At 35.5% G+C, this 23784-nt stretch overlaps 2 protein-coding genes across 4 annotated transcripts in view; both read left to right on the top strand.

Moving 5' to 3' along the window:
- Positions 1–23784, top strand: part of LOC110375796 (arginine/serine-rich protein PNISR) — a 69076-nt gene that overhangs the window by 11108 nt on the left and 34184 nt on the right. For both annotated transcript variants that reach the window (XM_021334052.3, XM_021334051.3), the window contains exon 2: positions 7311–7839. In XM_021334052.3, coding sequence (XP_021189727.1) covers positions 7672–7839 — 168 coding nt within the window. In that variant the 5' untranslated portion in view covers positions 7311–7671. The remainder of the gene's footprint in view (positions 1–7310; positions 7840–23784) is intronic.
- The window catches only part of LOC110375795 (uncharacterized), a 13907-nt gene continuing 4447 nt past the window's right edge, over positions 14325–23784 (top strand). For both annotated transcript variants that reach the window (XM_021334048.3, XM_021334049.3), the window contains exons 1-4: positions 14325–14731; positions 14872–15070; positions 19341–19482; positions 22577–22762. In XM_021334048.3, the coding sequence (XP_021189723.1) occupies positions 14479–14731; positions 14872–15070; positions 19341–19482; positions 22577–22762 (780 nt within the window). In that variant the 5' untranslated portion in view covers positions 14325–14478. The remainder of the gene's footprint in view (positions 14732–14871; positions 15071–19340; positions 19483–22576; positions 22763–23784) is intronic.

Below are 23784 nucleotides of genomic sequence, written 5' to 3'. Positions count from 1 at the left end.
TTCAGTTAATTTCTTATTTATTTAATCCCAGGTCAAATAACTGGCTGATGCAAAAAGTCGTATCTTCATCGCAGTGAGCTGAGTCCTTTCAGTCCCGTCATAACAAGTTATAAAGAGGAACAAATAAAGCCAGTATATTCCTGGATGCAGACAGAAAAGAAAAACAATTAGCTCGCAGACGATGTAAACAGTTTTCATGTACTTTTGTTTTGAACTTGTATTTTTTTCAGTCTAGCTCTATTATAGCTCGCTTTGATCCCAATTACTGGCGAGTTTTTCTTTTAGTTACTTACGGACAATGTAGGTACCTAAGTATTATTTATTTTTTGTAGTGTAGGCTTGCTTTGTGTGTTAGTCGTTCCTTGATTGCCATACATAGGTTGTTCTTATGATATTAATGCTGACATCATAATACATTGAAAAACAAAAACAGCAGACATTTACAAGACGTGAAAAAATATAGCGAAAAAGAACAAGGTGAATCAATATAAATTCATTCTTGAAGATAGGGTATCACATGCTTTCCATATTATTTGTAACTGAGCATTATACCTCTTGAAACAATAACATGTTTACTAGGCATCGTACAATATGATCAAGTTACCAAATATTGAGTACCAATAACGTAGGTTTACGAGACATTATTAGGTAATGGACAGGACGACTGATATGCTATACTTATAATAAACAACCCAAATATAGACCTACTTATTACGTATTTCTGAGAAATAACTCATATTATAAATCCAAAACTATCTGTATGTCTGTCGCAGTGCGACTCCAAAACTACTGATCCGTTTTAAATAGAAGGTACATAGTGAAAGTCTATTTTAAAGTATGAAAAGTCCAACTAAAAGTATCAAGACGAGCCACTGAACTTAAATATTCATCAAAATAAAACCTAAGCAAAATTCTAGTACACAAATGACTCCAACCTAAAAAGAACTAAGCGCGTTTTGAAATAACAAAAGACAGTAGATATTTTTAAAAGGAAAGTAGTATATTAAAAGTTGGCGGTGCGATGCAGGCCGGGTCTGCAGACTACCAGGCATTTTCCACATGAGGAGAGCCCCCACTACTTTGAGGAAACCTCGTCACGTTCCTTTGTGATATCCATTCCACGTTGCAGCTATGAATGTGGGAATGGACCGGAAAATAAATATAAAGTGAAGTACCTAGTCAAATAATCATTTATAGTGTGTGCATGATGTTTTGGATACAAAGAGATGAATGAGGTGGGAAGTAAAAAATATTGCGTAGTCATATGTGGATGTTGGATGACCTTTCTTAGAGAAATACTTTTTATGTAATTGAATGCAGCGGAAAATTAACTACAAAGTCAACATCACACTGTCACACAGTAGCCATTATGAATTTAACATATACGTAAACTATCCTATTATAAATCCGGGTTATAATTTAATAAAACACTTACAACTTTTTATATAAATACGTTACCCAAACAAGGAGAGCTCTCGAAAACCAAACTACTCAAGACAGTTTTCCCCGCCCTTGCCAAGATAATCACAAAAATCTTTGTTTTCTCTCTTGTTTGCACTACGTTCCATTTTCAAAACACACTAGCGTTACGGTATTACGGTATTACGTCACAGCTCGTATTTTCCTAGGAACCGGTTTGTACGCAAACAAGTGCCGACTTTCTCTAATGTCATTTGGCTCCCATTCAGTTTTCCAGTCAAAGGCATGTAGCTTTTAAGCTGATTAGCCTTTTGAAGATTCCTCGTGTTTTTTGTAGACCGCTACCCTTTCATCAGTTTACGCTTTGAGGATTGGGATGTTGTGGAGTTATAGTTTGGTGTGTATATTTTTGTCTGTTTTGAATGGTGCTTCCAAGATGTCACACAGCCAATGACGAACGTAGATTAATTTTTTGGTGAAGTTATTAATGGAAAAATAATAACTTTACCTTTTTTTCTGTTATTAAGTATTTTATTTTTAATAAAATATAATAAAGTGGTAGTTTTATATACAATTTTTTTTTTATGTTTCACCAATTTATCTATTACACACTTACACTCCAGAATTTGGAAGCAACATTTCATCGACAAGATGAAGATTAATATGTATTAAAAAATACCTTCAAAGGTAGGTAAACTCAACTCAAACCAAGACATAAATGTATTAAGTTGAGTAAACAAACTTCACTAAACCTACATCTTACAAAGTTTTCAGTCATTTAAAGTATCTCTGCGGGCGCAAGCAACTTGAATTTGTAACTCTTCTGGGAATTAAAGCTTCCCTTACTTGCTAAGTCAAATACACGTATCTGACTGGAATATTTAAACGAAGCAATATGTTTAGAACTGATGATATGGCAGGTTTGAAAAATTGCCTATATGAAGAGAAATATGATACATAAAGGATTTGGGATGAGGTATCTAAACTACACGCCAAGTTATCTATGAATTATTTTTTAAAGTAGAATATAAAATAGTTGGCCTAACCATTTAGTGAGTTGTGGTAACGTTTTGAAAAGCATGTTTTTTTTTTGATGTTTACTGGTACGGCCTTTTTATCGTCCCACTCCTGGGCACAGGCCTCCTCTCACATGAAGAAGGACGCTTGCTCAATGCGGGTTGGTGATTTTAGACTTCATAGTTCAGGTTTCCTCAAGATGTTTTCCCACCTTTTTATCAGCCATTGGGGTCCAAGATATTCTTAGAAAGTACATACAAAGTTAGAAAAGTTGATTTGATGTTTGGTTTTCGATAATTAATTAAAGTAATATACCTATAAATACTCCGTATTTTAACCACAAACGTTTAACGTTAACAAATACCGAATAAAAAACATAATCAACTTATTAATAAAAGGAGCAAATCCAATCAACATTAAATCAAAACAAAAGGTCATTAACCTTTTTAATTTAATGTTGTAATTATAATTATCGGTTATAAGCACAAAGCTAACCTATAAACCTACATACATTTTCATGAAATACTGTTTCAGTGATTAACAATTCCATTTACATATTAATAGGTAGTTTGTTACGTAAAAATCTCACTTTACTCAGTTAATACTCATTACGCATTTATGGACGTTAATTTCGTTAGTTTTTGATTAAATGTTTTTTTACCTATATTTAGTAGTTGCCAAGTCCGTGAGAAATACTTATGTAAAGTAAACTTTAAAAAAAAAGAATAGTTATTTACCCACCATGCTTCACTATAATCCTTACATTATTCAAGGGCTTCATGCATATTTATCTGAATATGTATTTCTAGAGTAAAATATACCTACTGCAAAAAGATTTTCTTAATAAAGAGTAGCCTGTTCTAAAACTACAAATATGTGTTCACACATTTCAAGAAGACACATCATATAACAACTTCCAAAATTGGATTCCCAAATCCACAAATAAAATAGGTCTAACGAGGAATTAAGGGCAATTTCACACGGTAACACTGTGGAGTCTGCATTAACAGTCGTCGGTGTTCTCGACTTAAGCTTGTTATACGCCTGTTATCCCGGGGTTCAATCAGCCGAAAGCTATGTTGACGTCGCGTCGGCCCGGCGGAGGCTTATACTAGAACTTTCCACTTATTTAAGCAGTTACCAGAACCACAGACCTGTGAGGGATTGGCTTCGATAATGCTTGAGTGTTCTTCGGAAAATTGAGGATAATTTTCGTTGTTATTTATGATTTTCGGGGTCAATTTACTCTTCTTTCCATAAATATTATTGAAATTGTAAACAATACTTCTTGGCTTGAATTTTTATTATTTATTTAATTATTTCCACCAATTGTGACTTTCTATCTCACACTTGGATGTTTCGCAAACAACGTGAATTGACTGACTGATGGAATGGCTTCTGATCTGACTTAATCGATTCTCTGATTACACCGAGTAATATATTATCAGAGCTGGCAGCAGACGCAGTTTCTATACATTTGCATGCACTTCAAACTTCAGCTCTTGAATACGAGAACTCAACTATGTCTTCGCGTGCAAACTCAAACTATTTCCAAAACTTCGATTGAATATTCGGCCAAAGTCGGAAGACAGCGCGTCAATACTGAAAAGATAGTATTTGAACGTTCACTGAATTTTGTAGGATCATTATGTTAATAGCAAAGATGGGGACTGATCACGTCTTATATTATCCGGTTTACGGATTTATTGTAATTACGGTAACTATAGAAATGCTTTCCCGGAATACCGAAGTACGGTCGTTGTTCAAGGTCGTTTTGGCGGAATGTCAAATGTATGCCTGAGATTTTATTCGCTGTTCGATCGATGGCAGGGAATTTATGTTATGATGAATATGCCTTGTTGGTATAAAATACTGCTACGACGTTGTAAAAGTTGTTTATATGCTACGATATTAGGTATTCTGAATCAAGTATTCGGTTTCGGTTTCTACTGTTTTGCTTATGAAATTGGTTTCTTTGTCAATTTCAGTGTCCGCAGAAATACAAATGTGCATTAATCGAAAGTTAAGGAAGAGCAAATTTTCGGTTGAATTTCCCATGTGAAAACTTTTAACAAAAATCCTGTAAAGGCAATTTTTGTCACAGAAGCTTGCCTTTCCTTAGACCGAGGTGTTAATTTCATATATGAATGCTACTGAAGACACAACTAACTTGGTAAAATATCCCAAAATGAAGTACATCCACTGACTCAGCAGGCTTAGACATCTTGTCGATCAAAATGATTCGTGTTCCACTCGCCGTCAATACTGCCGACTGGTACCGACTTATACCGATACTATGAATCTTAAGAGCCGCTCGATACTTCCAATAGTTGTGACGTAACTGTACTGATCAATGCTGACGGACAAAAGGGCATCGCTGTTTTATTGTGCAAAGGATTTTTGGAGGTGTAAGGGTAAGATACTTAGTTGTTTGTTGTTTTCGCACAACTTTTTTGTCGAATGATAAAGGATTTAAGAGAAGCTCAGTTCCCAATAAGTATGCCTGCCTTAAGGGTTGTATGTATTGTACAAGTTAGAACATGATTCGATTGTGTTATCGCGATCTGATATTCTTCTACTTCATATATTTAAATGAAATAAAACATAAGCCATTTTTAAAAAAGCAAATAGCACTAAAAGAAGTTACCTATCGTTCTCTTGCAATAAGCGGCCTTGGTTCAGCACCCGTTAGTCTGTCTGTCTGTCTAAACATTATAACAATGCGATCGAGAATGTCCATGCGTACTCGGGCGACATTGAGTCTCCCGAGTGACGGATCATTGTGATTCCAGCAGAAATTCGTCCGGCATGTCTTCTATTGATGAACCGCGCCAAATATGTCAATCTGGGACCCTTTGCTACTAGATTCTTGAAGATAGTTTGTAAGAAAATGTCTAACAAATAAGGAAATACAACTCAAGACAGATTTGAAGCTGGAATATAGTAAACGAAACACTACTACCGATGTATCAAATGACTTCGATTTGAAAAAAAATAAGGCGTAAATTGTACAAGTTATAACTTAAAAGTTAATTAATGCATAGGCAATAATGTGCTCAAAATACAAAACTCTTACTGGACACTGAACTATTTTTTCAATGTTATAAAAGTTGAAAATAGTTTTCCTACTTATGTTCATCTACTAGAGGAAGGTAAAATTTTTAGTGGTAGGTAAATGTTGATAAACATAACTTTTCTTACAATTTTCTAAATACTTTGAGAACACAATATTTTTTATAGTTTATGTATCGAAGTAATTATAAAATGCTTATTATTTATTAGCCTAATTTCCGTTATAGTAACCTGTAACCTATATTTAAATTATAACAGCTTACAATGTACAATTAGGCTCAATTTTCCTTACTTCCGCCTCATAATGTTTGCAATTTGACACCCTGTTGAATATTGTTGGATACGACTTCGACGCACGAAACTTTGACACACCCTCTAGTTGTAGGTTTATGAAGCCGAAACTTTCTAAACTTAGTAGATTTGCCAATAATGTTCGATAAGTGCCCATCAGTACAAACCCTAAATATATAGTTTATCAGTAAATACATGTAGGAAACGAGCTGTTGAACTTATAGATTCATTCCCGGTTTTTTTTTTTAAGCTTAGTTTTAGAGATTATTTGTTATAAAAAAAATGTGAATGTAATCAATTCACGTCCGTCGGTCGTCGAATCGTTAAAAAACAGGAATTTCAAACTGCTATTATAACTGTAAAACGTGTGAAGCTGAATATTGGCACGTGTCGTGCAATTTATTTCCTCTCGTATCGGCACGATGGCACAAGCTATACGACAATATCCCATGTGGTGGAAAAAGGCTTTCCTAGTCAGCAAAGATAGAAAGAAACCGATAACGATAAAAGCTATGATATTCTAGGTGGATACAATTATTTATAACAGTATATTGAAATAAATATTTGAGATATTTTTCAGTTTCATTCACTAAAATGAGCATCTCAAATATACCATTATGTCTACAACCCGTTCCCCATTTCGCCTTAATATCTCATTATCGCCCGAAACGGCCCATTTTTCTCCGATTAAACCGATATGCTATTAAATACCGTATTACGAACATTTATAGCCATCGATACGAGGAAAATAACCTATTACACTGGCCACGTTGCTCCCGAGAGGAAGCTATCAATCGCGTCATTGGCATCCCACGCTTATTAGCGCTGTTTCGGGGTAACGTCGCCTTCCTAATATCGACTGCCTGTTAATTTATGATTGCCTGGTACTTTGGTGATGGCTGTTGACTATTAGTTATGGAACTTAATGTTTTTTTTTAATTTTATTGTCGTGTCTAGGAAATTAAGAATTGAGACTTGCATGTTTTAATTTTTTTCGATTTACCTGAAAAATTCAAATCCATATTCCCGTGATTTTTTGATGAAATAAAGTGATCTCAAGATGATAAAAATGATGGATAAGGAGAGGTAAAAACCAAAGAAAAAGACTGAAAGAATGCAGAAAGCAGCCTCCTTTGAACGCCATCAAATACCTACTACTAAATATGAGCTATTGTACAATTTAGGAGATGTATTCTTGCGGCAGTTTTAATTAGTGAAACAGTATGCGGGAACGCGAAAGGTCGAGCTACTAATGTATGCACATAAGTTGCGCCGGTCTTTTTACGTGCCCTGAAATATCTGATGACATTGTTTGTATTTATATACAAAGCTTTAGTTTCATGTTCAAGAATAAGTAACATACCTTTACTGCATATTTTCTGCCAAAGGGAGATTTCATGTTTAATAGGTACTTGGTTAAATTCTTAGGTGAAATGTCTGATTAAAAAAAACTTTCTTGTAAGCGAAAGTAGACCTTATTGTAATTACAATAGCGTTTCTTTTTGTTTCAGATTCGTAACCATGCCGGGAACGTCCTAGAACATCGCAGTGTAAATAAATACATAGGTCTATTACTAAAGCAATAATCAGTTTAAAAAACGTAGAAACCCCGTAGTGACGCTATATAAAGTGCTTAATAAGCCATAGTTCTAGTGTTGCTAATAAAATTAAATCTTCCATAAATATTTTAATTTAACTTTAGGCTAAAATGTGGCGTGACTGTAACTGTTAATTCAACAATCAAAATGATCTTTAATACTAGTAACATAAAGTTTAAATTACAACAAGAGTTGAGCTTTATCGCTTCGCAGCGTACAGTCGACGACAGAAGTGCATAGCTGGTGATATAAATAAAATAATGTTAAAAAGAAGATGCCGCAGCGCGCGCCGACGTCATCAAACTTGATGCGACCGTTCGTGGTTTTGGCCCTGCCCGGAATGTATTTGCTGTACAAGTACAACCAGTACCGTCAGCAGCAAATGGAGACCGCGCGGCGCCGAGTCACCGAGCGCGAGCTTATGCACCTCAACACCAAAATCGTAAGTTATTTTATAATATAAATATAGATTATTAAGTACATAAAGGTTTAATAAAACGGGACCGGTAGAAACTCAAGACTAGATGACAGGAAATGCCTAGAATAAACTGAAAAAATAAATAAATAGTAAATGAAGTTACGTACGATTATAGTCGTTTATATCCTTTCCTCCATAGCTGTTAGATATATGCAAATTTTTTTCTAACATGAGAGCTGATTAAAACTGTATTTGTAAGGTAAAACAACCCTCACACAAGAGGGAAAATACAACAACAATGCTAACAATGTGAAACACTAAATTGATCATAAACAGCAGCTATTAGTCATGCTGTAAATAAATCTCAGTTACTAAATCAGTTCAAGGAAGGCGATGAAAACCATACTATGCCAAACGTCGGCGCGTGATATATTTTTATAGCTCAGCCGTGAAGAGGCGAGAGAATCATAAAAACACATAAAATAACAGGTAGCTAAAGTATTGGGTGAGTAAGTGCACTGCCTGGATTCTTGTTATTTCACTACATAAAATATACCCAAGCAATTGCATGTGAAAAGCTTAGGTTTATACTAAAATAACATTTTCGTTACGTGGTCACTTATTACCTATTAGTTACCTCTTTACATAAGTGTAGCAACTTTTGTTTTGAGCTATAAAAATTCTAAGACACGTGTTAATAACGTTACGTTATAACGTCAATTAAATACCAATATTGAACACGCATGTTTTGATTAGAACATTTTTAAGAAACGTTTAAGTACATTGAAAGTATTTTGTTAGCGACTGTACTCGTGTTATTTAGTCTACGTTTTTTTTATCGTATTCTTCGGTTGTTGTGGCGACATTTCTGAAGCGGCAAGAATAGTTTGTGATTTTTTTCACTGTTTACTTTGTTTGAAATGTTAAATTGTATTAAGATGTTTTCATTTTTAAGCCTGGCAAAAAATTCTAAAAATATCGAGGTACTATTTTCTTTGTTCAAACTTTTTAATTTGTGTTCTATACCATTTATACACTTCCTCGTCTCTATCTTTATATATCTAAATCTCATTAATAAAACTTCCAAAGATACTAAACTTCTTTCTACACCAATTTTGAATGTACCAAAAACACTAGGAACTTTAAAATTTCATCTAAAGCAAAATGAAAACTAGCTGCGAGTTATCTTGATGCTACTCAACGTTACGGCAGAGTTAAAAGGGAGACGGATCTCTTTAAAACTCCGTACTTTAAAGTTTTTAGATTAAAACACTTAAGTTACTAAGTAGACTGCTTGTTAAGTCATTGCCGACAAGAGTTGCAGCTTCTGAGTGGAAATATGAGTCATAGTCTTTGGAGCGCCAATATTAATATTCAGTCAACGCTATTAGGTACTGAAACTATTAAGTAACCATTTACTATTGAAGATTTATTTAATACTACATATGTATGTATACCTAAATCTATAACGATTTTAGAGAAAAAGGGCGTAAACAAATTCGTACTTCCTAACTAGGTTCTGATAACTTTATGAAACTTTATTTGAAACGTGCATTGATTTTTTTGATCGAGCGACGCGCTCAATAAAAACAAAACTGTGCTTGATCTAGCAGTTTTGAGTTGACTAACTGCAACTAGGTATTTTAAACATAATAAAAATCTCTAAATAACCGAAAACATGGACGTAATGAACACCAAGAAAAGGATCAATGAAAGTCTACATGTAGCGAAAAGCTTTCCTCACTCAACCCATGACCTTGTTTCGAAAACGCCTGTCAAATGTCATCCATCAAGTTCGCTTTGCCCGGTTCTTACAAAAAAACGATCCGTTTCGCCTACGGATGGTACCTATTTTTTTACAAAACGCCTCTGAATATACGTGAAAAGCTACCATCCGTAAGCAAAACGATTCGTTCCTCGGCATTGGCATTAAATCAAGTCGTTTTGCAAAGGTCAGTTGTACAAAGACGCCGGTTGTCGACATACGGCAGACTGGGTGTGGACAGCACGCGATGGACTTCGACTTTCCCATGACTCAACCATTACCTAGAAATTCGTAGTACTCACTGCTATCGTTGTGAAGCAATTTGCTGCAGTGAATTGCTTGTGGATATGATTGGAAGTTATTATAGGGAATGCGACTTCTGATTATTGACAAGGCTATATTGTTTACAAAAAGAAATACCTTACAGATGCTCATTTAGTCATAAACTTTGTGAAACATGATTTCGTATTGTGATTTTTTTTCTTTATTACTGTATCTGCTGAAAATTTCAAATAAACGTTCCTACTGCCAAAATTTAATCATAGAACTGGAAAAAGATCTCTCGAAACAGCTAGCAATAGTAACAGCTGTAAAATATTTCCTAATCTCCTAAAACAGCAGTTAGTCAAAAACGTCGCTTTTCAGTTATTTTATTCGAAATCAATATTATATGATAATTCAAACAATATTCCATGAGTTGCAAAGCAAAAACTATTCGAAGGATGTGACTCCATGATACTATCAACCATCACAGCACGGGACAAGGTTTCAGAATTTTAATTAGGATAATCTGTACGCATATCTATTAGGTACATAATACATAACCTTGAGCTTCTATCTATATCTATAAATGAAACTGTGGTTGTGATATAAAATCATTATTACAGCCAGTTCACACTAGAGGAACTTCCGCACTGATTTTTCGCGCGGCAGAGCTCAGAGCTGTCATTCGGTGTCATTCGTATACGAGCGACACGTTTTTGACACCCGGAATGTGGTTTTGCTATTGGGCGACAAAAATCCACTAATGTAACTGACCTGTTATAGGTTCCTACGGCGATGTCCCAAACGGAAATAAAGTACAACATAAAAACCTGTCAATTTCATGAAGGTTCAAAATATTTATTTTTCCACTGAATAAACAAACAAAACCGTAACGTTTTTATACATTTATCGGACTACTATTTTTTGCACTGAATTTGAATATTTGTCATAAAATGCAAATACGGGACCGGTATGTCGTATCAAACGTTTTTACTAAATAAATACCGGAACGTGGAGTATTTAAATGTAAAATATTCGTTTTTAAACTAATAAAATATTGTGGGATGCCGGACATTTACAGACCACTCAAATGTGTCTAATAAAGGAGGTTATGTTAATCTAGACACACGGCAGTGTGTCCGCCAAGTTCGAGCAAAAAAAGCGACACACCGGCCGTGGGTTATATTACACGAACCATTTCGGGCCAAATTCGACCCCCCTATAACTCAAAATCTATTTTATTTACGCATACCAAATTTCTAGTATCTGTTGAGACCCCCTCACTTATCTAAAATACAAAATTTCATTAATATACCTATTGTAGGTCTTGAGATATTGACGTCAGAAAATCGTTATTTTTACTATACACTCACTGACTGACTGACTGACTGACTGACTGACTCACTCATCAAAAACCTAGACCACTTCCAGTGGTCGTATTGACTTGAAATTTGGCATGGAGGTAGGTCTTTATGTCAAGGTAAAGGGAAAATTCTGAAAATGGCCAAGTGTGAGTCGGTTTCAAAATAATGAAGGTGTTTTATACCCGGTGTAAATTTATACCCCTAAGGAACTAAAACGAAATAAATGTATCTATATTTATATAATATATCTTCGAATGGTCGTACCGATCTGAAATTAGTTACAAAGGTTTGTATTAAGTCAAAGTAAAGTAAAAATCTGATCTGAAAACGACCAAGTGTGCGGCAGTTTCGAAAATAACGAATGTGTAACTTTGATCCACGAACATAATATATGATAACATGTCATGTCAGTCAGTTGGTAAATCTAGTCCATTTAGTTAATCTAGTTCATTTCTTTGTAAGAAGCATAAATCTGAAAGATAGTATAAATGAGACATTTCCTTAACTAATTTAATCATAAGAAAAAAATACAATAATCAACCTTACAAAAATAAATGAAATCCCACCCAAAACAATAATGTGAAAGACTGCCAAGTTCGATAATATGGGAATGCTTCGCCTATAAAATAAGTGAGATCTGAATAAGTACCAAGTTCCATAGTTACATATATCTCAGTTCAAAATAGTTACTTTTTAATGATGTTACTTGGCAAGTTTTAATAGAAAATTAAATACTTGATTCATTGCGTTTAGTAGGTTTATAACAAGGTGTGTGAAAACTTGCCAAGTAGCATCATTAAAAAGTAACTATTTTGAACTGAGATATATGTAACTACTTATTCAGATCTCACTTATTTTATAGGCGAAGCATTCCCATATTATCGAACTTGGCAGTCTTTCACATTATTGTTTTGGGTGGGTGTTACTTACAGTAATTAGTATATGGAATGAATATGAAAACTTATACCCACCCTTGGTAAAACATATTTCAATAATACTTATAATACCATAAATCTGAAAGAAATCCAAGATTGCAAGTAAGTCCCCTACATATGTACATACTTCTTAGGTAATATTAATAAGTACATTTCCAGATTATATTTCTAGTATTTATCCAAAGGTCAAAAACCTTAAAAAGACCTAGTTTATGAATACTAAACTCGCGGCCAGTTGACATCTAATACTAAATATCACGAACACAGTTCGGTGACCATAGAGCTATGTTTGTCACGCAATTTCCTCAGTTAGACAACTTGACTGATCACCTACGATTATAGTCGATTAGCAACCCCATTTATAAGCAATATTGCCTTCGATTTCGGGGAGCCAATTCGCGTTGGCGTAACGAAATTGCTCCTTTTTTCATGCAAGGGTGTACTAACCCAATGATTTTTTTTACGTGTATACAAAAATAAACTAATTGAGGTTTGGAGATATGACCCATATTCTTTTTCCCCTGAATTAGACAATCATTTCAGCGTACACTGTTATTGATTTCGTAAAAAACATTTAATATTCTTGAAGGACTTATACAAAGACTACTTAACTGTCCTTCCTTTTATGCATACTATGAATTTAATACGACCTTTCCATATGGCTTCAAGGCTGGGAGCCTCTACTTCCTGAGAAATTGATTTAAAAGCAGTCATAAAAACTAAAATTGGGAATAATTCATACTGTATGTAATCATTATATCGATAATGTTAAACTAAACAGTTTCTAACTTTTAATTCGATCTCGAAACTTTTATTCGTCAATTGAATAAAAAAAATATAGGTAGGTACAGTTTTATATAATTGTCTCTCTTCATTACATAAAAAAATAAATTGTTTCATCCGTTAGTTAAGAGATACCTAGATATATGTTACTTATCTATCGTAAGTAACTTAGAAACTTTAAGAACCAATTTACAACAACAAAACGTCCCAATTACGAGAGTGCTTCAGAATGCAATACAAACTCCGTGTTATCAGATTATTGGAGCCGAGGTCGATGCCTGTTCAGCTAAATTCTGTAATTGCTTCCTCCATTACGAGACCAACTTCGTCTTACTCAGCTATTTTTTAAATTTTCCAGCCGAAACTTTTAACTCGATGTAAAATTGTCGCTTGTTGGAGTTCGGTGGTGAATTTATTGGTTTCAGATACAAATTGAAAAACGAGTGTACCAATTAATTAAAATTTTCATCAAATAAGCTTCATGTTTTCTTCTTATGTTTCTCTTTGAAACTCAAACAGGAGTTAGAAGCATCGTTGATCTAAGTGCTCGATTACTTGCGACAGTTTTGTTTGTGTAACACTGATTAAAATGTACTGCGACCTGTTTCTTAGGAGTTTTAAAAGTCAAAGGCCGTGAAAGTCCTCTCTCAAGATTCACACTCTTGAGTTTACCATCTTATGCTCGCGTTTTGAGCTCGAAATCATCTTTAATGAATTCAGTTGAAATATCCTTCCGCCCTTTAGTTTGCAGTGGCTTTTGAGTTTGACTACTGCTCAGTAAATTACAGTACCTAATAATTGTGGCATTAGTTCTCCTGACTACTTACTACTCCTGCCCATATTCCCAAGCTCCATCTTCCCTTAACATGAGGCAATAGCAAGTACTACAAATGCTAATGATTCGTTTGATTGGCAACAAAAAAACTCATCAAAACACGACTATACAAATAGTTGCATATCAACCATAACAAAACAAAGATCCGCTGATTGAATGAGACAATTTTAGAAACGCTAGTGAAGAAATAGGCCAATAACAGCCGAGAGTAGACTATAAATACTGCAGTGTCAAGGCAGAGCGTTGACGCCCCACTTTCCCTCTCAACGAGCTGGACTATAAATATGTTGCAGGCTCTATATTGGACGATACCGATGTTGATTTAATTACGAGTAGAGAATAGACGAAGGCGCGCTCGTGAATGAAGCTGTGATTGCTTCATATGTGGCTCGGACGCTTGATCACTCTATGAAAAGATCTCATTAATAATAAATTGTGTTGAGTATGAATGTGAATCTGAATGGTAGTCACTACTTAAAGAGTTTTTCAGCTCCGAATCAACCTTCTTTGAAACCACTCAACCTCTTTCCACAAATAAAATTGAACCAAAATATTCTGTCAAAATTATTCAACAAAAGAATTTAATACAATGAAAAGCAAACACGTCAATCATTTAAAAATTTAAATTTCACAACAGCAACAAGAAGCACCCACATGTTTAATAAATTTTAATATTATATAAAAAAATCAAAAAAAAGTAACTAGAATTCCTTTGAAATGTCCAAGACTCGTGGATTCTGGTCGTACTTCCTAGGTTCATCAAAACAGTTGAACCAACGTACGGACTGGGTCATTAATAGGTATTATGCGAAGAAAGCGAAAAACGATGGCTGCAGTAGAGCGTTTGTAGACATCCCTCCCGATCCTGACCCGATATGCCCTGAACCTTGCGAGAGGCAACCCAAGAAGAAGAAGGGCATCTTACACAAGATCAAACTAAAGGTTATAGAGGGCGGCACCAACTTTGGCAGTAAGTCTTCATTCTATTAATATGTACATACCGTAAAATTAAGTCTCCAATGCCATAAAAAGTCAAATGAACATCCATAAGTGCAAGCACATATTAAGCACACCACGCAATATTAAAGCCCTCAATTTCTCACCAACCAGCACCCTTTCGTAAGATCGAATGCAAACCGGCGGTGTGTAAACAACCAAAGGAACCCCCGAAGGCGCTACCGGCTCCGAAGAAGAAGGTACCTCCGATGCCGGCGCCTCGGCCGGGTGTCCAGGTATCAGTGCTTGGTGCCGACACTGCTATCGGGCAGTACGTCGCGTTGCTTTTGAAGCAGTGCTCCTGCATTAAGAAGTGAGTTCTATTCTTAACCTTGTAAGGCTTAATTTTGATTGGGCATCATGCCAGAAGTTTTGACGTTGAAGAATCTTTGGCCATAAGTAAGACCTTTGTGAAAAGGATGATCGAGTATGTTAATTAAATTGGAAACTTGACGTTGTACATGACACACCAACGGTGTCACAGACTAGACTTATTATTATCATCATCATCATCTCAGCCATAGGACGTCCACTGCTGAACATAGGCCTCCCCCTTAGATCTCCACAGATACCTGTTGGAAGCGACCTGCATCCAGCGTCTTCCGGCGACCTTCACAAGGTCGTCTGTCCACCTTGCTGGTGGACGTCCTACGCTGCGCTTGCTAGTCCGTGGTCTCCACTCAAGCACTTTTCGACCCCATCGGCCACTTATTATGGTTCTTACATAATAACAAGAACTGAAAGATGATATTAACTAGAGCCTCTAGGTGGCTCACTAGTACTACATTAGCAAAGTTAATTACTTCCGCGGACTCCATACAGTCATTTACACAACTCCAAAGTCTATTGCTTTCTCATTTCGTTTGACCTAATTGGACATTCCCCACAAACGGTCTCGCTCGAGCTGATGACCTTTTTACTTCTATTTTGTTAATGTTGTAAAAGGGATGCCTAATTTAGCTTTTTTTAGGTCATTTCTGTATAACCCTGTTAACTTTGCCCTAGTTTTTGATGGCAATTTTGTTATTATTTGGGCTGCTTAAGTACTTACTTAACGCTTTTTACAACCTTGAATTGCGTATTTTGGCCATGTATTCACGTTTAGGTCAGGCAAAACACATATTGCTAGTAAAATATTATTTTGTTGCCTCTATTTCTGGTAATATTACATTCAAAGCTAGCTGCTGTTTCAAATACCCAGTTCCGTCAATATTAAAACTTATGGACAATCCACTGGCCAGTCGTCTGTGACGTCAGTAACCCTCAAGATGAGAAACATAGAATAAATAGATACAGAAGACTTATTCTGCACATTTTAGACCAAGATTTATCTGAAGAATGCAGATAAAGGTCCTTTTGTGGGTAGTCAGGCGATTAAAGGCTTAGGACTTAGGAGAAAATTATTTTTTTACACATTGCCAAACTAGTTTTTTTTTTATCATACTATCAATTCTGAAAACCCCTACAGACATTGGATATAGGTACGTCCGCACCGTAACTAAATACATAGAGCAAAATATTTCTCAACAGTTTCGCCCTTTTTTTGAAGAATTGGCCTTCTACATAAATCCTTTTCGTCGATCTATCCGTCTCATGAAAGCTGCGGCCCTAAGGGATCGTTCGTCTTGGCGATGTCACTACACGACCGAAGGCAACGGGTCGCTTACCCATTGGAATTTATCGCTCGATATCAGAATCCGCCACTGACGTTAATGTCGAGAGCTTTCCAATGGTTTCCAATCTCAGATTGATGAGGAACTATTTGGATTAGAATGGGTTTTTCGTTTTATTTGGGGATGTAAAAGTAGTATATGGGGTCTCACTTTCGAGTTCACAAGATGTTGGGTCATCTTGTTGTGTGTTCTTATTGTTACCATACTCTTAGTTAGAATCAAATTAACAAAACGGGCAGCAACATTCAGCCTTCAAAAGTAATCCATCAAAAATGTATAACAGCATCGCAAAACTACACGTCCATTGTTCTTCAACACTTTTTAATTTAAACAAAATATCTCTTTGCTGTTTCTGCTCTCGTGTTTAATAGCGCTTGGCTCGTAAAATAAAGAAACAACGGACAACCGGCCGTAAGGCACGGCTCATGAATCCGCTCCTATGGGAGACGCCCCTTGACGTCTGGATGTCCGTTTTATTACTCAAACTGTTCTGCCACAGCTTTTGATGACACTAAATATATTACGGTACTTAATTTAATAAAAGTGGTGCTAGAGCCTGTCATGGAGAAGTGGTACCTCGTAGTATTTGTGAAGGAACTCGTCAGAGGAGGAATTTTTTTTCGTCACTATGCGTTGCTATTGGGACGTATTGTCACTCTATTACAGCGGTTTCATGGTAATACGCAGCTTATTGAGATATTTCAGCGTTTTGGTAAATAGATAACACATCTGTGATAACTTTTTCATTCCAAATATTCTAAAGAAATTAAGAATCCTTGCTCTTACATAGCGCAGAGTCTATAAACTTCCCTACTTTTTTAAAGTAAACTTTGAATCGTCGACAAAGATAACATTTCTTAGCGCGTTAATAGAGCCTTTGTGCGCACTCATTAGTGTGTAATGAAGCTTCAGAATTCAACTAAGCAGAGTAACTTTGCAGACGCAATAGTTATACAATCGCTCAAATATTATGCAGTTCAGTGGCCAGTGAAATTGTTAGCATTTACCACGAAACCTGAACCTAATTAGTGCAGTAGGGTGGAAGCCAGTTAGTTCTTAATATAACTTGACAAACACAAAAATTATAATGATAGCAAAAGTAAAATGCTTTGATAATTCCTCCTGCGTCCTAGTAAGTTTTCTTCAAAAAGTGCGTTCCTGTGGGAAAAATACACATTGGCTTTTCCCATAAGCCTTTGCTATACGAATGCCCATAAAAATTGCAATGAACTGTTTTATTGTGCTACCGTGATTCCCGCCATAGCCCGGGTTATGTGTTGCATTCATCAAAGTTTTACTAAGGACATTATAAAGGCTATCCACTGTTGGGGCGAAAGATTTTACGAGGCGACCGTGACTTTTGCGGTGCGTAATCTTTATGGCTAGACAAGAGTGTATGGCTACCGTACCTATAGAAATAGTGGTAAGAATACAGTGGCATATCCCTTTTTCAGATAAATTAAAAATCAAAATATTATAGTCGACGAAAATACGATCAGCCAACCACCCATAATTTGTAAAAAAAATACGTTTTGTTCAAAATTATTGTAACTGCATATCAACATTTTCTATTTTGAAATTGAATCAATTTTGAAACACTATTCGCAAATGTATAATTTTTTGTCAATATGAAGGCGTTCCCATTACGCAACAGATCCAAAACACGGTTCTTAGTTTCGATACTGATATATGTTTTTCCTTTGTCAAAACAGAGGTCTTCCTTGGCCTTAAAAGATAAAAGATAAAGATAAAAGATAAAAGATCATTTATTTTGTTAAAACATGGGTACATATGTTTAACAAAACATAGGTATTGTTAAACATGAGGTGTTAAAATTAGGTAGGATAGAGCCATACATGTTTTGCCTGTAATTGGCGTACAAATTTTTTTTTTACATAACTAGGCAGGTACATATTATGTAGGTAGCTAATATCAAAGCGAAATGTCACAATAGTTAGGCATCATTAAGGTATTCATTAACTGTATAAAAACATTTCGTAATCAGGAACTCTTTTAATTTTAATTTAAATTTATTTAATGGTAGCTCCTTTATACATTTAGGTATTTTGTTATATAAAAATACCTAAATGCCTATATATATATAATAGCCTTGTCGTAGAAAAGCGTAACATAATCTAATCTCTATCGAAAACAAAATATTAAAGCTTTTGTCTCTGATCCAATCATATCTGGGAAATAATACTGCCAATACATAAATTGTATCGCATTTCTGATGGGAAATGCGAGTCTGTTTCATACAGAATATTATAATCTTCCTTAGGAGTCGGATTCCTTTAGTATTGTTTTGGAAGTTGTTTTCTTGTTCATGCCTTTATGCAAATGTAGGAAATACTGTTTATGACGAGCTATATTTCTTTAAAGCGCAGAGTAAAAAATTTTAAATCGACATTGATTGCCTCACTGTGACTTTTGACTCTTGACCTATCCCGTGGGGAAAAGTAACTCCCTAGCCATTCCGATCGACTTTCGACTCAACTCTAATCGAATCAACCCTAATCGCGATCACAAACTCGAGAAGTACATTCGATTCCGATAAACCATTTTTAGTTAGTACCATAGAGAATAAAAAGACTGGTAGAGATGTCATAACGCAAAATATTCTAAGATAGTAGCGCGCCAAAAAGCGGGTGCACGGGGATGAGGAACTTAACTAGCTCCGCCCTTATTCCTTAACCCGCCCATTATTTTCAAAATAAAATCACCAATCAATTAAGACCGATCTTTGACAGATCGTTTTTGATTTGACATGGAGCCCGTGGTTACTTCTAGTACCTAACTGATCACGCTACCGTACATTACTTGAACTACAAGAAGGCACCTTCCTTCCTTATGGCATCTCCGCTATCTCATTCCTCCGTGGTTATTACTATCCTGGTAATACGATTGCAGGTTACGTCTGTACGAGGCGAAGGACTCTCAAGGGTGCACGAGGGATCTTTGCTCGGTAGTCCAAGATCTTCAGCATATCAATACCAACTGCCTCGTACAAGCATTTAGCTGTGCTTGTTATGAACTCGAGCGGTGTTTACAGGTGGATTATTAACCTTATTTGTATGACAGTAGGGTTGGATTTTGTAGCGAAAGTTTTGCAGGTATATCGTGTATACTAGTTGTGTAGTGTAGCTAACTTGATAACTATAGGGGAAGTATTTAATTATGTATTCTGTATTTTGCCAAACCTTCGAAACATATTTGTGTAGCATATTTTTACCTACTCATATGAGACTGAAATTAAAAACAATCAAAGACATTTTTCACCATCATTCATCTAGCCCTCTAATTTTATCATTTGTCATTCTATCACAACCCAAAAACTTCATCTCGACCAAAACATGTTCCATTTCTCACCGACAACACTCTCGCAATAGGTCACAGAGTAACATAATCCAGTTGGCTGGTAGCAGTCTGACATTAGCATATCGGAACAGCCAGCGTCAGAGCCAACGTCAAACTTGGAACTTAGCTTGTTTTGCCGCCAAGTTCCTATTTCAAATTCGCTTTGTAAACTTTCGAAGTCAACAGGCTTTTGAAATTGATTTACGTTGTTTGGTTGGTAGATAGGTAGAAGTATACCAATTGATTTCGGATTTTTAGTTTACTGAAAGATTGTAGATTCGATTTTAGTAAAGCTTTCTGTTAGGTTTTGAGATTGTATACTAATATTATAAAGGTTCTCACCAGTTGATTTCTTGCGTGAGCATGCTAATCTCAGAAATTACAAGACCGATTTGAAAAAAAATCATTGTTAGATAGGCTTCAACGGAACATGGATGAAACCGCTAACGGTATATTTTAGTTTTACTATAAAAAATACAGTGTAGTAAAAAATTTACAATTAACCATCCGCAATAATGATAGAAGCTTTTAATTCAAACGTAGTGATTCGTGCTGTTGAGAAGCCGCGCCTACCACATTGTGGCCATGAATATTAATTAAAATTGTCATGCGAAATTGTATGTTTTTACACCGTTAGGTTTTGGGGTCAATGACACATGTTTCAGGATGATATATACTTAGGAAATATTCCAATATAAAGCAAGAACATACGTGCGCAAAAGTCCCGCTGAAATATCATACCAAGCATAAAATCTTATTGGTATTACACATCTTTGGCCCGCGTTCCAAAAATCATAATAAGGACCAAATAAAACGTACTAATCAAGGCACCAACAAATTATAGTCATAGTAATTGTTATCTGGCGTTTCCTAAAAACCTTCCACGCAACAAAGTTTTCTAGCTTCCAACTAAATTTAGCATTTATTCACGTATGGGCAACTCTGATTTAAAATTCAATCTACAAAATAAAGACTACGTGTAATTAAAAGTATGGACACAGAACTTTTAATTGCGGATAGTTTCTCGCAGTCCGACTAGGCGTAAGTTGTATGTCAAACTTTCGTGGCTTGAAGAGACAGTCTTACTTACGGCCACAAAATTAGACTGCTACATTGGCTTTCGTGTCTGTTTATTTAGAAGAAGTTTCACGTATTCAAGAATATTAACATTCAATTAGTTATTTTACTGAAATTCATGTTTTCTGCAAAAAAAAAATATTCATGAGTGCCATTGTTCCGCAAGAAAATGTTTTTAATTATGTCATCTTCAATTTGATCTATTGTAACAACTATAAGTACGTTGCAAATTCATATACCATTTCAAGTTTACCTGTGGAAATACCTTTTTTGAAAAAATAATATATTCAATAAGACTCAAACATACACAAATTAAGAGCAGCCAATTACAGGACAACATCCCAGACCCAGACCACAGACTAAAAATAAACGAACTAATTGGACCAGCAGTAGCGGTTGAATCAAAGGGAGTTTTTTACTCTATTTCTTTAGCTACCCATGCATGGTATTCGCGAACGGGACGGGTGCCGTTGACCTCCCCTTGCCAATCAATATCATTCGACCCACTATACCGATTATACTATTCTTTGAACTACTTCCAAGTTATTTTAATAACGAATTTGTACTGAATAATTCAAATATTTTTTGCTTGATTTAAGGGGTTTGTAAAAGGATTAGATTTCGAGCATTTTTCACCTGAAGTGACTCATTAAATTAAGTATCACAGGTCACTCATTGAGTAAAGACCTAAGCAGATAAATAATCACAGCTCACTTCATGAATAACTGATCCATTAGAAATCGGATGTAAATACGTCTCTATAATCTGAATAGATAATCTCCCAATCAATTGAAACAAAACTAATCCAATCAGCGTTCTCGTTCAAAACAAAAGACGATTCGTAAGCCCACCGTATTTGTGAATACGCATGTAAAATGTATGACGAAATAAACATACATTCCATTCCCGGCTCGTGTACGAAGATTTATACTAAAACGACGCGCGTAAATATTTCCTCAGGTTTTTTCCCTTTGTCGTTTATTTTTTCCTTAAAAAGTAGGTGCGTACACCCTGTAGGTTTGTCTCCATATCCGTGGATGGAGGGCCTTGTTGTGTCAAGATTAAAGACGACAGTAAAATCCTTTCACTTTGATTGATTCCTTCAATTAAGTTTAAGTGCTCTTCCGAATACTGAATGTCGACTCTTGATTTTCATGATTGAAACGAGTACGTGAAAATTGTAATTAAGTTTTTATGAGTTTTTTTATGAGAACGTTAAGTGAATATTACAATCTTGATAGATTAATCGTATTCATTAAATATCTTGATATAGTTCCAACTACACATACTTAGGTAGTTTATAGACGTGCCGGTTTAAATTTTTCATTGCATTTGCCTACCGAAGATCTACTTGTTCCTATTCTGACTGAATATTTGAATACGAAAGACGTACCAGGAAATCTGGTCAGATAGTAGCTAGATTAAAATGCAGCCTTATGTTTCAATCTTTGTTTTGAACATCACATAGTTAAATAGCCAGCCCGTAGATTGTAGCCGTGGTAAAAGTTATTATGTAGTAAGTAATACTTATTATTTAGATTTGTTATTAACTTTGTCATGGTTAGGTATCTGGTTTTACAAGTATCTGATAAAAGCCTTCATGATAGTACTTATCCAACAAAACAGAAACCTACTTACATTATGAGAATATCCTTCCATGATGACAAAAACATCCTAGCGAACAAAACCTAACCACTTTTCCTTTACCCCAGAACACAGATATAGTTCTAATGCTGGAAAGCGGCTACCTTAACGTGGACATGCCCTTCGAGAAGCGGTTCCTATACCAGGCGCCGATAGTGAAGTGTTATGCCGACGCCATCGCCAACGAGTGTCCTAAGGCGTTTATCATAGTGTGCGCCACGCCCATAGACTGTATGGTGCCTTTGATTGCTGAGGTAATGTCCATATGTTGATATTGTTATGACAACTTTCATGGGTAGCCCGAGATCGAATAAGGAACGCCAAATTTTGTTTTTCTATAAAGGTACGTTTTGAATACTAGCTGCCGACTGCAACTGCCAACCGCTCATGCCGCGATTTCAAGAAGTCGCTACAAGTGCGGTCGGCAGTTGTAGTCGGCAGCTTGATTTCAAAACGTACCTTAAGAATTTTGCATTTTTATGAAAAAGCGGTTTCATTTGCCGGCTCTATTCAAAAAGCCTTAGCTTTGTCTTTCTTTCTGGAGGTCAAGTTTTGATCAAAGATCCTGAACACCGTTTTATGTAAATAAACTGCGACCATCAAAAAATAGAAAATTGTCTGACTAAACTCTTGGTCGCCGTTAAGCACATGATTAGTACCGCGAAAATATGGGTTTCTGTCAGAAGATTAATGTTCCTACCATATGTGGCGTTCCTGGGTTCTACGGAACCATCCAAACTAATATTATAAATGCGAAAGTAACTCTGTCTGTCTGTCTGTCTTTTCTTCACGCCTAAACAACAGAACCGATTTGTGTGAAATTTGGTACAGACATAGTTTGAAACTTGAGAAAGGACATAGGATAGTTTTTATTACAAAAAAAATAAAAATAAAATTATTCCGGACATATAGCGCCATCTATTGGTCAAATCAAAAATCTGCTGGTAGTCACTATTCCACGCGAACGAAGTTGCGGGCAAAAGCTAGTTTAGTTAATAATATTTTAAAAGACTTAGTTCAATGCGTACATATATTTATTTATACAAAGTGTGTCGTACCTAATCACATTAAATTAAATAAGTTAATATACTGGTAATATACGTCACATACAATAAAAAAACCTTATACTTATATTTTATGCCACATTAATCTACTGTTTCGTCAAGGAATCTATAAAAGGTTATAAAATTACTTTATCGTTGTACTGCAATTTTTGAACAGCATTAAACGGTTTATGGACTAATAATGTCTGCCATCGACAATTTATTAGTTTAGA

Source organism: Helicoverpa armigera, chromosome 18 (assembly GCF_030705265.1).
Source record: "Helicoverpa armigera isolate CAAS_96S chromosome 18, ASM3070526v1, whole genome shotgun sequence".
NCBI lineage: Eukaryota > Metazoa > Arthropoda > Insecta > Lepidoptera > Noctuidae > Helicoverpa > Helicoverpa armigera.
This window is presented reverse-complemented; position numbering and strand designations above follow the sequence as displayed.